This window comes from Dromiciops gliroides, chromosome 4 (genome assembly GCF_019393635.1).
Source record: "Dromiciops gliroides isolate mDroGli1 chromosome 4, mDroGli1.pri, whole genome shotgun sequence".
NCBI classification, from domain to species: Eukaryota; Metazoa; Chordata; class Mammalia; order Microbiotheria; family Microbiotheriidae; genus Dromiciops; species Dromiciops gliroides.
Window position 1 is genome coordinate 477,957,239 of NC_057864.1, and position 15,184 is coordinate 477,972,422.

The window sequence follows — 15,184 nt, forward strand, 5'->3', positions numbered from 1 at the left end:
CCCCCACTCCATAAGCCTTTTCCTGTTACTTTCACGTAGGATTTTGCTTCTGTCCTTCCCCCTCCCCCAATGAATTACCTTCACCCTTCAATTTAACCCTAAAGATGTTATCATCTAGCTAAGTGACAGAGTGGACAAATCATCACCCCTGAACCCAGGGGGATCCCAGCCAAAACCTGGCCTCAGACACAAGACAGTCGCCCACTGTACAACCCCAGGTATGTCCCCCAGCTCCAATTTTTTTTTTATGGGTCTCTAGGGTCTTGTATTTGAAAGTCAAATTTGCCATTCAATTCAGGTCTTTTCATCACAAATATCTGAAAGTCTTCTTTTTCATTAAAGTCCCATTTTTTTTTTCCGCTGAAAGATAATGCTGAGTTTTGCTGGGTAGGTGATTCTTGGTTGTAATCCCATTTCCTTTGCCCTTTGGAATATCATATTCCATGCCCTCCGGTCCTTTAATGTAGAAGTTGCTAAATCTTGTGCTATCCTGACTGGGGCTCCATAGTACTTGAATTCTTTCTTTTTGGCAGCTTGCAATATTTTCTCCTTGAACTGAGAGCTCTGGAATTTGGCTATAATATTCCTAGTTTTCTTTTTGGGATCTCTTTCTGGAGGTGATTGGTGGATTCTTTCAATTTCTATCTTAGCTTCTTCTTCTAGAATTTCAGGGCAATTTTCCCTGAGAATATCTTGGAAGATGGTGTCTAAACTCTTTCCTTGATCATGGTTTTCAGGTAGACCAATAATTTTCATATTATCTCTCCTGGACCTATTTTCTAGGTCGGCAGTTTTTCCCAGAAGATATTTCACATTGCCCTCTATTTTTTTATTTATTTGGATTTGCTTTATTGTGTCTTGTGTTTCTCATAAAGTTACTGGCTTCCATTTGTTCATTCCTAATTCTTAGGCAATTATTTTCATCAGAGAGCTTTTGTACCTCCTTTTCCATTTAGCTTTTCAAGTTGTTGACTTTTTTCTCATGTCTTTCCTGCATCATCTTCATTTCTCTTTCTATTTTTTTCCTCTACCTCTCTAATTTTATCTTCAAAGTCCTTTTTGAGCATCTCTATGGCCTGAGACCAATTCGTATTTTTCTTGGAAGCTTTAGATATAGGGGCCCTGATGTTGGCATCTTCCTCTGAGGGGTGCCCCTCGGTCTTCCTTGTTACTGAAGAAACTTTCTCTGGTCCTCACTTTCTCTGTCAGCTCATCTTGCCTTTCTTTTACTAGACTTTTAGCTCCTTAAAGTGGGGCACTGTTTCCAGGCTGCAGTATCCCAAGCTTAAGACGTCCCAGGTTGTATGATTTAAAGAGAATCAGGTTCTTCCCTCGCCTGGCCTGTTTCCTGGTCCTAGATGACCCCAGACCAACTTGCCAATCAACCAGCTTTGTGTGTTGTGGTTGTTAGCTCAGAGGAGCCTGTGCCCCTCCCCCACCTGGGCCACTTCTACTTGAGCCTAGCTCCTGGTTCTCAGTAGGGGTATAAAACCCAAGTTCTGCCTTAGCACCAGCATAGGCCCCTGCAGTCTCCCCCCTGCCCAGGGCTCAGCCCACTCACCAGACTGTGAGCTTAGTTCCAAACAACACTGGCGCTTCAGCTGATTCAGAGGCTCTGAGGGTCTCCTTCTCTGGTGAGGCCTTCCTGGGACTGGATCTGTGTCAGGGTGACTGTGGGGTTGGGCTCGACTCCTGTCTCAGCACAGCAGCTCCCTCCTTCTGACCTTCCAAGCCGTTCTTGGTTAGAAGATGATTTCAGCACATTCTTCTGTGAGTTTTGCTGCTCCAGGAATTGCCCTGTGGCATTATTTGGATGTTTTTTGGAGCGATTGTGTCATGAGTTTGAGAGCTCACTGCCTTTCCTCCGCCATCTTGGCTCTGCCCCGGAAGTCCCCAATTTAATTTAAGTAACATTCGGGTGTTTCCTATGAGTAAAATCCTGGAGGCCCTAACATCTAACTAGTCCTTGCACAGCCATAATGAGACACAGAGAATCTGGAAGACCTTCAGGGCCATCTGTTCAAAGCTTATCAGGGACTTTCACTGAGTCACTGCTTCTCTCCCACCTTTGTCCCCTCCACCGACCCAGCCAAAGGTCCCCCAGATCTCAGGACCTAGTACAGGATTTTACTCATAGGAAACACTAATCATCACCACCACCACTACCACTACTACAACTACCACTACAACTACAGATAGTGGGCAGTCATCCAAAGGGTCTCACAGAAGTAAGAGAGGGGGCCACCTTGGCCTAAAACTTGTCTCTTTTCCTCATCAGTGAAAAGTACCTGGAGCTGACTGCCCTGGGGGCTGCTGGGAATATCCCCAACATCCAAAGTGAAGGTAGGACCTTGACAGTCCCTCCCAAACTTCTCTATTCCCATTCCATGACAATCCTTCCCAGGTAGTTTGGTGGAGAAGAATTCTGATTTTAGAGCCAGAGGACCTGAGTTCAAATCCCACCAGAGACACTTACATGGGTTTCAGTTCCCTCCTCTGTAAAATAATGCAATTGAACTAGACAAGGTCTCTTCTGCCTCTAAATCTGTGATCATTTCTGTGGGACTTTGGGTAAATCATTCAAACCTCACTGGGCCTCAGTTCTCCCTCCTCTAAGCCGAGAAGGTTGGACTAGCTGGCCTCCCAGGTCTTTTCCAGCTCTGATCCTGTAATAGTCTGGCTGCCGGGAAGGCCCCGAGCCCTAGGACTCTCGGCCCTTACCACGTGCTCTGGGGCTGCTCTTTCCCCAGCACCTGAGGACGGCCCCACCCAGCTGTTCCAGGTTCTCCAGGACCTAGAGGATGCTCACCGCTCTGGCCCTCCGACCACAGCAGACCAGGAAAAGAACTATCTCTTGGACTTACAGACGTGAGACTGAGCCCTGCTCCCCTCAGGCCCGGGCCCAGGCCCCCCTCCCGACACCATCCCTCTCACCCTATGCCTCCGGCTGGGACTGTCTGTTCCCGGGGAGCTCCCTGTCATGCTGGCCACCTATGAACTCTGTGCTTTGGAGCTCTGCCTGTGGCCTGGGTCACCCACCAGGCCCCTGCCCTCACTTCTGCCCCAAAGCTCAGTCCTTGGCTGCAAACCAACCCCCTCCCCCCATTTCCATGAGCACTGTAGGGGCCTGAGCCTTTGTCCTGGTTTGTGAAGAGGCTTCATTCATTTGCCAAGAGAGCAATGGGAGGCCGAAAGTCTCCTGCGGAGCCAGGGAGTGGAGACCTCCGTGCCCTGGTACCCCTGCCTCAGGTCTGGGGTGGGGGGAAAGGCAGCCGGGGCAGCCCCAGGCCCACTTCATCGCTTGCTCCCCACCCTTGGCCCACTCCTAGCTCCATCCTTGATTCTAACATTCCATGAGGTTCACAGTGGGGGAGCTGGGGAGGGAAAGGGGGTCTGTGATTACTCATTAGGACCTGATGGTTCTAAGATGTCTCTGGAGTCCGTTCCTCACTCTGCTGGTCCCATGACTGGTGTCCTTGGTGTCCCACCTGTTCCCCCTTCCTGGGGAGGAAGTCTGGAGAGCAAAGTCCCCTAGAGGGGGTGGGGAGAGAAGAAAGTGGCACATTGTGTCATCTTCTCTGCCCTCCACCCCCATTCCCAACATGGTCACTCTGCCTCCAAGGGACTCAGGCTCCTGGGGCTCATCAGGGTCAGGACCCGAATCCTGCTTCCTGACATCCCCAGGGATGGGCAGCCTCAGGCAGCCCCACCTCCCCCCGGGCTGGCAGCCTGTCCCCCAGCTGGGCATCACTGCAGATTACAATAAACTTTCGTTTACCATTGTTGGACTGAGGTTCTCTTCCTCTCTTTGGGGAGGGGAGGAAGGGAGACAGCTAGGGAAGAGAGAGGTCTAGGACTGGAACGGGACTACAGGAGGAGGAGGTCACAGAGGACTTCTGGGGTTGGGAGTGGGGAGTAGAAAAATGGATACCTGTAGGAGGCAGTGCTTAGGGAAAGATTGAAGGCTTTCTAGTTAAGGGCACTTAGTCACTCGGCAAGCATTTAGCAGGTGTCTACTCTGGGCTAGGCACAATGCTGTGTTGGGGATCCAAAATCAAAGGTGAACCATTCCTGTCCACAAGTAGGCGTCAAGAACAAGGGGAAGGGAGCAAGACATTTATATAGCACCTATTGTGTACCAGGCACTTTATGCAAATATTGTCTCATTTGATCTTGACAACAACCCCAGGAGGTAGGTGCTAATAAGATCCCCACTTTACAAATGAGAGAGATGAGGCTACATCCATGATTCATCCAGGGTCACACAGTGTCAAAGGCCTGACTTGAATTTGGGTCTTCCAGGTATTCCTGACTTTAGACTCAGAGAATGCTGGCCCTGAAGCCAGGAGGCCTTGAGTTAAAATTCAGCCTCAGACACTTACTAGCTCTGTGACCCTGGGTAAGTCACTTGACCCCAATTGCCTAAAAAAGACTTCAACAACTTTAAACCCAGAGCATACCCACTGTACCACCCAGCTGCCTTTGGCCATAGCCAGAGTCCTTAAGGGATTCAGAGGAAAGAAAGGATTCTTTTGTTGAAGGGCATCAAGGACAGCTTCTTGGAGGAGGTGGCATTTGAGCCTGACCCAGGCTGGGTGGGTAGGACATGGAGGCAAGGGTAAAAGGTGTGCTGTGCAGCTAGAAGGAATATGGGAAGTAAAGGCCAGGCCAGTTGCTCCAATGCCTTGACCGGGTTTATTCCCTGCTTCTGGAACCAGAGGATGGAGGTTGGAATCGCCAGCTACCTTTGGGACCCTGGGTGGGTCCCTGTGTGGGGACTGTTTCTTCACTGGTAAAATGGAGATTTTGTAGGAGATCATCTCTAAGGTCCCTTCCAGCTCTAAATTTGTCCCGCTGGGATTCCCTTCGAGCCCAGATCCTTAGACTCATCCAACATTCGACAAACAGCAAGCACCTGCTGTATACTGGCCACCGTGCTAGGTTGCTCTCTTGAGATTTAGGCTACCCATGTTTTCTGTCCTGGGGGGCTGGCTGCAGATTCTACAATGGAGTTGTCGCCTCCTCTGAAGATTCCCATCATTTCTACCTCAGCTCCCGGGTGCCCCTTTTGGGGGAGGATTGGATCCAGTGCCCTTTGGCATTGCCTCCAGCTACAGAAGAAGTCATGGATCCCTGAGGGTCAGGAGGACGTTTATGAAGCATGAGTGTCTATAGGCTTTGGAGAAAGCCAGTGGGTGTGTTGAGAGATCAAAGGTGAGGGAGAGAGGGGATGATGGGAGAAGAAAAGGGATGGTACCAAGAGGGGCTGGCCTTGGCAAGGAGGACCATGGCACCCACAAAGCATGGAGCAAAGGAGGGGAGGATGGGGGATCAGAATGGAGAACCGTGGTGCCAAATTCAAAAGGATCCCCGGGGCCACGTGTTGTCTTGGTCTTCAAATGTATTATCCGTGTTTTATTGCATCTTGAGTTAAGTATTTCCCAGTTAAATTTTTTTGGGGGGGTGTTTGAGGCAATTGGGGTTAAGTGACTTGCCCAAGGTCACACAGCTAGTAAGTGTCAAGTGTCTGAGGCTGGATTATGAAATTAGGTCCTCCTGACTCCAGGGCCGGTGCTCTATCCACTGCACCACCTAGCTGCCCCACTCCAGTTACATTTTAAGAAAGGGAAGAGTGGAGCACATAGAGGAGTGGAGAGCCTGGAGGCTTACTCATGGTTGGAAGGGCACAGCACTGGTAAGGACAAAAAAGAGGTTTAGAAGGAGTCAGGCAGAGAGAGAAGAGAACATTATGATCAGGGAGGTATTTCAAAGCTGAAGACCATGGAGATAACATTGTTGTGGGAGAGGATGAGCTAAGATTTGACCAGTCCTGTGGGTGGCTTGGGTGGACTGAAGATATAGTACCATTTCCCCTGAGCTGAGTCTAAATGAGCCCACAGGGGTTGTCCCAGGGAAACTTAAGGATTTAAGGACAAACATCCCTGCAATATGTTAAATCCCCCTATTTAGAATGGAAGCTCCTTGGGGGAATAGACCATTTAGCTTGTGTAGTGTCCCCTGTGCTAAGCACATAGTGATAGGTGGATAGACAGACAGACAGATATCTATACAAATAGGAATGAGTTGATAGATAGATGATGGATAGATAGTTGTTCATTTATTTCAGTCATGTCCAACTCTTGGTGATCCTATTTGGGGTTTCTTGACAAAGATACTAGAGAGGTTTTGCTATTTCCTTCTCCAGCTCATTTCACATATAAAGAAACTTAGGCAAACAGGGTTAAGTGACTTGCCCAGGATCACACAGCTGGTCATTGTCTGAGGCTGGATTTGAACTCAGGTCCTCTTGACTCCAGGACTGACATTCTATCTACTGTGCCACCTAGCTGCCTGGATAGATAGATAATTTATTAATTACTTACTAGTGCCAGGCACTACTAAGGGCTAGGAATATTTCTCTGGCTTCCTTTAAGTCCCAACTAAAATCCCACCTACAGAAAGCCTTTCCTAACTCCTCTTAATTCCAGTGATTTCCCGCTTTTGATTATTTCCTAATTATTCAGTATGTAACTTGCTTTGTATATGGTTGTCTGCATGCTAGATTGCCCATTCAATTGTAAGCTCCTTGAGGGCAGGACCTGCCATTTGTCTCTTTTTTGCATCTCCAGTGCTTGCCCAGTGCCTGGCACATAGTAGGTGCTTAATAAATGTTGATTGATTGATCACAGTTATTGTGATGGTCAAATGAGATATTTGTAAAAAGCACTTAGCCCAGTGTCTGACACACAGTAGGTACATAATAAATGTTGATTGACCATTCCAGTTCTTGCTCTCAAGGAGTCTATATTCTCATTCCAAATTTTTTTTTTTTTTTAGTATATGTGCTGCCAAAGCCAAGCACAAGGAGTCTACTATTTTTTTTTGGCAGGGCAATGGGGGTTAAGTGACTTGCCCAGGGTCACACAGCTAGTAAGTATCAAGTGTCTGAGGCCCGATTTGAACTCAGGTCCTCCTGAATCCAGGGCTGGTGCTTTGTCCACTGTGCCACCTAGCCGCCCCTGGGAGTCTACATTCTAATGGGAAAGACAAAACAGGAGTTTTGGAATAATGCTTTTTCATTCATTCATTCATTCATGAGATTTGAAAAGGATGAACTGGGAAGCCAGGTGGAAGACACCCCCCCCCCTCCACTGGTATACTGAAGTCTCCAAAGGTGAGGGTGGGAGTCCAAGAGAGACTGTGAGGAAGGTGCTGAATTCCCTGTTACACAGAAGGAGGGATAACTTGCATAACAAGAGACTATCCCAGTAACTAGAATTTGGGCCAGTGTTATGAACCAGAGGTGATCTGGTCTGAACCAGATGAAAATGTAATTGGGAAATAATAAATATTACTTAATGGACTAATAAATAAAATATAATTGAAAAGTTTAATAAAATAAATGAAAATACAACATAGATAATATTTTGTAAATAATGTTAATTTCTAAGCCCATATGCTCCTGTTTCCCTGAGTTTGACACCACTGATATGGAGGAAATGAATGATCTCCTGAGGAGAGTCTTGAATCATTTCTACCTACAAAGGTTCACCAAGTGTCCACATGTGTTATGTCATTTGAGCCTCCCAACAGCTCCATGTTATATGGAAACTCTAACTCTATTAGGCAGGTGCTATTTCACAGATGAGGAAACTGAGGCAGAGAGAGACAGAGAGAGGAAGAGAGGGAGAGAGAGGGGGACAGAGAGAGAGAGAGAGAAAGAGAGAGAGAGAGAGAGAGAGAGAGAGAGAGAGAGAGAGAGAGAGAGAGAGAGAGAGAGAGAAAGAGAGAAAGAGAGAGAGAGAGAGAGAGAGAGAGAGAGATATCTGAGCTAGTTAGTGCTTGAGGTAGGATTTGAACTCGGGTCTAAGCCCAGCTTTCTTCCCCACGGTTCCACGGGGCGGAGGAAAGATTTGGGAGGGGCACGTCAGGCCTCCTTGGGGTCAGCCACGAACCATGGCAGAGGGGGCTCCCACACCGGGAAGGGAAGCCAGGGGCTGCCATTTTCCAGAGGGACCGGCGAAAGCGAACGGAGGAGACGCCGGGTGAGAAATGTGGCATACGCTGAGACTCCAGCGCCAGAAGGACCCTTACAGGCCTTTAACTGATGAAGAAACTGCGGCACATGGAGGGGACGTGATCTGTCCAAAGTGACAGAGGGCGTCGGCGGCAGGGTCGGAATTAGAACCCAAGTCCTCCACCTCCAGCGCTTTCCAGCTTCTGAGCCCAGGACCAAGAGGCTGCAGCGCCGGATCCGCGTCGCCCCCTGGCGGGGCGGTAAGGTCGCAACGCTGGGTACACACGCGCACACATATCTATTAGGCCTGCCCTCTCTCCTGGGCCTGGCCCCGAGACGCGCATGCGCTGATCTTCCTCTCCCTTTTCGGTTCATCTCGCGGCGGAGCGCGTTACTTCCTGTTCCGCCGTGGACGCGCATGCGCGACCTCTCTTCGTATCACAGCGTGCCCTGGAAGCGGAAGTTGGGCCGGCTGGGGAAACACCCGCGGTGGCGGTGACGGCGGAGGATGAATGCCCCTCCAGCCTTCGAATCCTTCCTCCTCTTTGAGGGAGAGAAGAAGTGAGCACGGCCGCGGGGCGGGCGGGCTGAGCGGGGCCGCTGGGGCCCCCGCGGGACGGGCCTCAGCTTCCTCCTCCCTAAAATGGGGGGCTCCACACGGGGAGGCCCCGCTTCCATTCACGCGCCTCCTGTGGGCTGGAGAGGCTCGGAAGGGGGCGTCCCCGGGCACCCTGGACCGGCCCCTTCCCCCCTACTCTCTGAGGGCCCGTGACCCCAAGAATACGACGGCCCTTCCTTTGGGAAGACGAGGGGGCAGATGGGTAAATATAGGCAGAACCTTGTGGGTGGCGTCATAGGCGCTACTGGCAACCCCTCCTCCCATTTTACAGATGAGGAAACTGAGGCCAGCAGCGACTCGTGCAGGGTTAAGCGTCTGAGGCTGGATCTGAACCCAGGTCCTCCCGATTGAGGGTCCACCACCTCGTGAATTACCTGTAATTGACCTTTAAAAGAGCCCGGGGTCACTTGTCTTTGTCAGAAACCGCAGAGCGCCATAAAAACACGGAAAGTTACCGTGTGTGTAAAGAATGAACCCTAGGGCGGAGTCCCTCGGGAGCCTCAATGTTCCCCTCCATAAAATGGGAAGCAGGGTGGATTAGCGGCCTCCCAGACCCCTGCCTGGCCGTGATTCTGTGCAGCCCCCGCGGGCTCGGGCCCCCATGTCCCAGTCAAAGGGGGCTCCCTACAGTGTTTGCCCCGGGCGCCTCCTTTAAACGGAGTCCGGTGCAGGCCGGCTGTTAGTCACGGAGGAGGCAGCAGCAAGGATGCCTTCGGGAGGGAGGCTCACCATCTCCTTTTCCTCCCCAGGATTACTATTAATAAGGACACTAAGGTCCCCAATGCCTGTTTGTTCACGATCAACAAGGAGGACCACACGCTGGGGAACATCATCAAATCGTAAGTACGAGTTCATGTGCAGGGAGAAGGGTTGGGGGCAGTTCTGACCACAGCCCTCTGCCAGCCTCCGACAAGTTACCATCTACCCCTGCCTGAGCATGGGCAGCAACACGGGCCCAGCCTGGGAATGCCCGTCTCCACTCCTCCTCTCTTATTCCTTGGCTAATGAAGTGCTCGTCTTCCCATTTAAGGGAATACAGTATTTAAAACTATAAGCCCAAGCCCTGTGGCTGCATTCCTCCTTTCCTGAGCACTTTGGGATTTGATGCTAGTATGCTAGGGAAAGGCAGGATGCTGGTAATGGGGACCTGGCATTCTAGCTCCTGTTCTTCACACACAACCCATTGGGCTTATTCCAGTATTCTGGCTGGTTGTCTTCATCATAAGTAAGCGCAAGTTCTTCAAACCGAATCAGAGCAACCTTCAGAAGCAGAGAAGACTGGACAGCCCTGGAGTGTTTTTGCTTTCCTTTGTTTCTTCACATAGGTGTGAACGTGGACTCATTATGTTCATCTAGTATAAATTAGGCTGTACATCATTCAGATGCCAAACAGCCAGGCCCTCCTCTCACTCCCCACCTTTGGATCCCTTTTATCTTCTGCACTTAGACCTCTGCAGCTGTGAGGAAAGGGAGGAAGGAGAAATTCATGCTCATTTGCCCCATTTCATCACTTGTGAACATCTAGCCTTGGATTGCTTAGTATAAAAGTGGGGGAAGTTTAGGAGGCTTAAATTAGGTTGGGAGATCATTTGTACCTAGCACCTAGACTACTATAACTGGTCTCTTGACTTAAAAGTTGTTTTTACCACTGTCTGCCTTAACATGCCACTGTCAGATTAATCTTACCCAAATAGTCCTTATTCCATTTCCTTGCTCAGACGCCTTCAGTAGCTCCCCAATTTCTACAGAATAAAACTCCTAGCTTGGCTTTGGATGCCTTCCAGGATCTGATTTCTTTTGCTGTTGAGTTGTTTTCGATCTGTCCAACTCTCCATGACCCTGTTTGGGGTTTTCTTGGCAAAGATACTGACTGGAGCGTTTGCTGTTTCCTTCTCCAGCTCATCTTACAGATGAAGAAACAGGCAAATATGGTTAAGCAGCTTGTCCAGGGTCACACAGCTAGTGTCTGAGGCCAGATTTCAATTCAGATTTCTCTCTAGGCACTGTGCCTCCTAGCCATCAGGTCTGATCCCTAGGCTACATTTAAAATAATTAAGTTTTTATTGATAGCTGTTGTCTTTATGTAACCGGTTTCCCACTGAAAAAAACTTCAAGCCAAACTCACAAAACACATCCAAAAAGTTGGGCCTTTTAGGCAGCGTTCTGCACCCATGGTTTCCTTCCTCTGCAGAGAAGTGGAAGAGGCACTTTCGAGTATCTTTTTGGGGACAGGCTTGGTTATTAGACTATTACAGCAGTAGGCTTCTCTTGTTCTGTTCCGTTCTTTCCCTACACAGTGTTGTAGTCATTGTGTATTTTGTTTTTCTAGTTCTGTTAACTTTGCTTCAGTTCATTTATTTGAGTCTTCCCATATTTCCCTGTTTTCATCATGGTGTGACATTTAAAAAGCTTGAGAGACATAGTTTCTTGGTAATTTAATAATTTTTTTAAAATAAAAGTATTTTATTATTTTCCAGTTACACGTAGAAATCGTTTTCAACATTTGTTTATATAAGATTTCCAGTTTCAAACTTTTCTCTCTCCCTACGCCAGCAGGTTATTAATAAGAGGGTGGTCATTTGGCTATCTCTCAGTCCAAAGACAATTGTGGTGGACTCAAAGTTTATATACCCTTCAAAGCAGCTGGTCCATCAAACAGCAACCAAATTTGATTGGTTAATGTGATTGGAGGTGGGCTTTATTAAAATGAAAAGCTGAGGGGGCACCTAGGCTGTGCAATGGATTCAGCAGGACTTGAGTTCAAATCCGGCCTCAGACACTTAACACTTACTAGCTGTGTGACCCTGGGCAAGTCACTTAACCCCAATTGCCTCACCAAGGGGGGGAGGAAAAAAAATGAAAGGCTGAGTTATCTCTTGCATAGGGAAAGCTTCTTTATACCAGACCACCCATAGCTTTAGGCTATCAATTCAAAGCATGTAGACCTTTTCCAGTGGGGGTCTGAGAGTGACCCCTGGACAGAGAAATTCTCTCTCCTCAGATCATACCCAGACTTCAGCTCTCTGGACTAAAGGGTCTGTCTCCACCCAAACTAGAATAGATCTTCCCCACCCTAGCTTAAATGCCTTGCAAGGTTGGTGGGGGTCTGACCAAAATGAGGTGGGTCCACACAATATCATCAGTAATGCCCTTTTGAAGAAAAATTAGACTTAAAGTTAGCACTTTGGATGGACATGGGGACTCAGAATCTCCCCAAAATATTGGTTATTAATAATTATTTCTCACAATGGCTACTCTTTCTTGTGGCATAGTGATACTTCAGTTCTGTTTGTGTATCTATTTAATTTTTTTCTAGTTCATTGCTGCACTTAAGCTGCCTTTTCAGGCTTATTTCCATCCTCCCTCACAGCCAGGCCTTTTGTAACAGTCCTGCCAATTACTCTTAGTGTTGTGTGCGCTCACCTGCCTCTGACTGTTTGCCTGGCATGGCCTCTCGCCCCCTCCACATCCTCTCTTCCTACTGAGATCCCACTCTTCCAGGAGCCCTTTCCTGGGTACACTGACAGGAAATGATCTGTCTGAACAGGGAGTGTTAGCTGCCTTTGTCCGCCCCACAGCATGACTAGGGCCCATGCCTTACACAGTTGGTGTCAGTTTTTTTTAATGTAATTAATTTAAATTGTAAATTAGCTCCTGTTGCTAACTGGCCAAGTACCTTCCCATCCTGCTACTTTGGCCATATTCAGAAATATAAAGTCAATAAATATTTGTTAAGGTTTTACATTGTACAGAGCCTGTGGTAGATAGAAGGAGAGTTAGAGGGGTTGGCTAAGAGACGTTCCCTGCCTTTATAGAGAGACTGCTGGGAGTGTAACGGGGGCCCAGAGATGCCCAGACCACTTAGTACAGAAGTGCAGTAGAAAGCTGAAGACTAGTGCCATCAGCTCTGAGTCACGTCGTCACAGAAGGAGGCTGGTATTGGGGTTGGTCTTTAGAGGAGGAATAGGAATTCATCTGGCAAAAGGGGAGAGAAGATGCTCCAAGCCTAGGGGACCACTTGACCAGAGGTCCCCAGGCAGGAAGGTACAAGTCATGTTCTGGGACCTGCCCAGTACAGCTGAGAACATGAGATATGGGGAAAGGGCAGAGAGCTGGCTTCAAGTCCCACCTTGGAAACATCTTCACTGTGACTCTAGGTGGGTCAGTTTCTTTTACCGTGTTCTAGGTAACAGCCAGTTGCAGAGATAGTGCTGCCTTTTGTTGGTAAAGGGAATTTCCTCTTCTAGGTTTCTATACCATCAAATCCCAGCAGTGAACTGCTGCTATGGGGAGAAAACACACTTGATACGGGCAAGACTGGAGTCCTGAAGATTGGGAAAGGGTCATTTCTACTAAGAAAACTGTTTGTCATTCAAGGCTCTACCCAAAACTGTCAGAAGTTCAGGTGAGCCTGAGATCTGGACATCATCACCCTATAGAACATTTGCTGTTCCCTGCCCCCACCCCCAAATGTTCTGGGGATTAAAAAAAAATTTACAGTGGGCCTTAAAGTCTTGTCCCCATTGAGGAGATAGTGAACTCTGACAAATTCCAGTAGTTAGAGTGAGCACTGGCCCTGGAATTCAAATCTCACCTCAGACACTAGCTGTGTGACCCTGGGCAAGTCACTTAACCCCAATTGCCTTAAAACATCCAAAGCCATCTCCAGCCATCCTGATCTGTATCTTGCCACTGGCCCCAGATGGCTCTGGAGGAGAGTGAGGTTGGTGACCTTGCACAGCCTAAATCCAATTCAGTACAAGTCATGACATCGCCTCCTGATGCCGTGTTCCTCTTTGAGAGTGAAGGACAAACTGATATGAGAAGCCAAATTGTTCCAGAATTACGGAAATTTTGAGATGGGGACAGTACAGATCTACAGTCTTGGCCTTTTGTGATGCATGGCATCATGATGCCAAGAAACTTGGCCAGGATGTTGCAATGGCTGCTACTTAAACCCAATTAAAAACTATAGACTGCCCCAGAGGTGCCTTTAAAATACAGTGTGTGTGTGTGGGGGGGGGCAGCTAGATGGCGCAGTGGATAAAGCACAGGCCCTGGATTCAGGAGGATCTGAGTTCAAATCTGGCCTCAGACACTTGACATGTACCAGCTGTGTGACCCTGGGCAAGTCACTTAACCCCCACCGCCCCACCAAAACAAAACCAAAAAAATACAGTGCGATAAGTGGTTTCGTAGCGATTTAAAGAACGTCTCAAAGATCTGGTACCCAGTGCCAAATTACATAAAATAAGTAATCACAGCAACAGACATTGCAAACTAGACGTTTTTAAAAGGTGTAGAAAGTTGAAGCTTTATTGTAAAAATGATCCCTTTACTGTCCCAAGCACTTCTGATATTGAGGGGGCCGGTGTGGAGCACAGGGCAGGTAGATGAGAGGGGATGGTGGGAATGAAGCTGGTACTGTCATTCTCCATTCAGCTGGATTACCTTCAGCATTGGCCTCCTCTGTGTTTCAGACAGTTACTGAAAGACCCTCAGGTGCTGTTTGCGGGCTATAAAGTCCCCCACCCACTGGAACACAAAATCATCATTCGAGTACAGACAACTCCCGATTATAGCCCTCAGGAGGCCTTCACCAATGCCATCACGGATTTGATCAGTGAGCTCTCCTTGTTGGAGGAGCGATTCCGGGTAAGGAGAAACCCAGGGTGTGGGGCATCACAGGGATGAGCTCATCTGGAAAACAGAATCTTCCCCTGATAGTCTCTCTCTACCCACTGTGTTTGTAGCTTCTTCTCTACAAAACAAACCTTTTTTTCCATCTGCCAGAGTCTGACCCAAATTGGAATACTTCTAGCCCGAGGTGGCACAGTGCTTGGTGGTGTGTTTTTGTTCTTAAAGCATGGCCTTCCACATAAAAGGATCAACCTTAAGAACACTTCCAAGTGTCCCACAGACCTGGGATATGGGGACAACTTAGTTCATTCCCCAAAGGTTATTCCCCATGGAGACACCAGATCAGACTGCTCTGGGCTCCCCCCTGTAACAAACATCATGGCTCTCTTGGTAACAACTTTGAAAGGCCAACATTAAGTCCAAAGACACTTATCTAAGTGGATGCTGCAGTTAATGGGTTTCTTACCTATAGTAAAATAACTGTTGCGATGCAGCCTAAATGTATATGGGTGTTTTATTAATATTTCCCTTCCTAGAACAGAAGAAAACATTTGAACTCTTATCGGTCATGATATGCCTATAACTTACCTTGAGATGCTCTATTTTGTTCAGCAATCTTGCCCCTGACTCATTGGCTAAATTGGGTTTTTCATTCTAGGTTGCTATCAAAGACAAACAAGAAGGAATTGAATAGTTCTTGGTGTCTCCCCACGCAGTGTTTGTAGGATTGTGAGCACAGAAACTCTCCCTGTTGACATCCAACTGATGTGAAAAGTTGGGGGGACTTCATCGCTTTTCTCTTTAGCATACAGCTCCTATAATTTCCTCATTAAATGTATTTCTTACCTCTGAGTCACTGTCTCGCAATATTTCAAGTAGCGCTTTTTAGCCATCTTCAAAGTTCTGCT

At 48.1% G+C, this 15,184-nt stretch overlaps 2 protein-coding genes across 2 annotated transcripts in view; both read left to right on the forward strand.

Annotated features, from left to right (window-relative positions):
• RASA4B (RAS p21 protein activator 4B) overlaps positions 1 to 3,762 on the forward strand; it is a 51,707-nt gene extending 47,945 nt beyond the window's left edge. Inside the window, exons 20-21 of the mRNA XM_043963754.1 lie at positions 2,279 to 2,343; positions 2,751 to 3,762. Of these exons, the coding sequence (XP_043819689.1) occupies positions 2,279 to 2,343; positions 2,751 to 2,872 (187 nt within the window). The 3' untranslated portion in view covers positions 2,873 to 3,762. The remainder of the gene's footprint in view (positions 1 to 2,278; positions 2,344 to 2,750) is intronic.
• Positions 3,763 to 8,421: 4,659 nt separating this feature from the next.
• On the forward strand, positions 8,422 to 15,128 carry POLR2J (RNA polymerase II subunit J). Its single transcript, XM_044002094.1, has 4 exons — positions 8,422 to 8,578; positions 9,386 to 9,475; positions 14,117 to 14,291; positions 14,935 to 15,128. Exons 1-4 carry the CDS (start codon positions 8,526 to 8,528, stop codon positions 14,968 to 14,970), a joined length of 354 nt encoding a protein of 117 aa, XP_043858029.1. The 5' UTR covers positions 8,422 to 8,525; the 3' UTR covers positions 14,971 to 15,128.
• Positions 15,129 to 15,184: the final 56 nt, after the last annotated feature.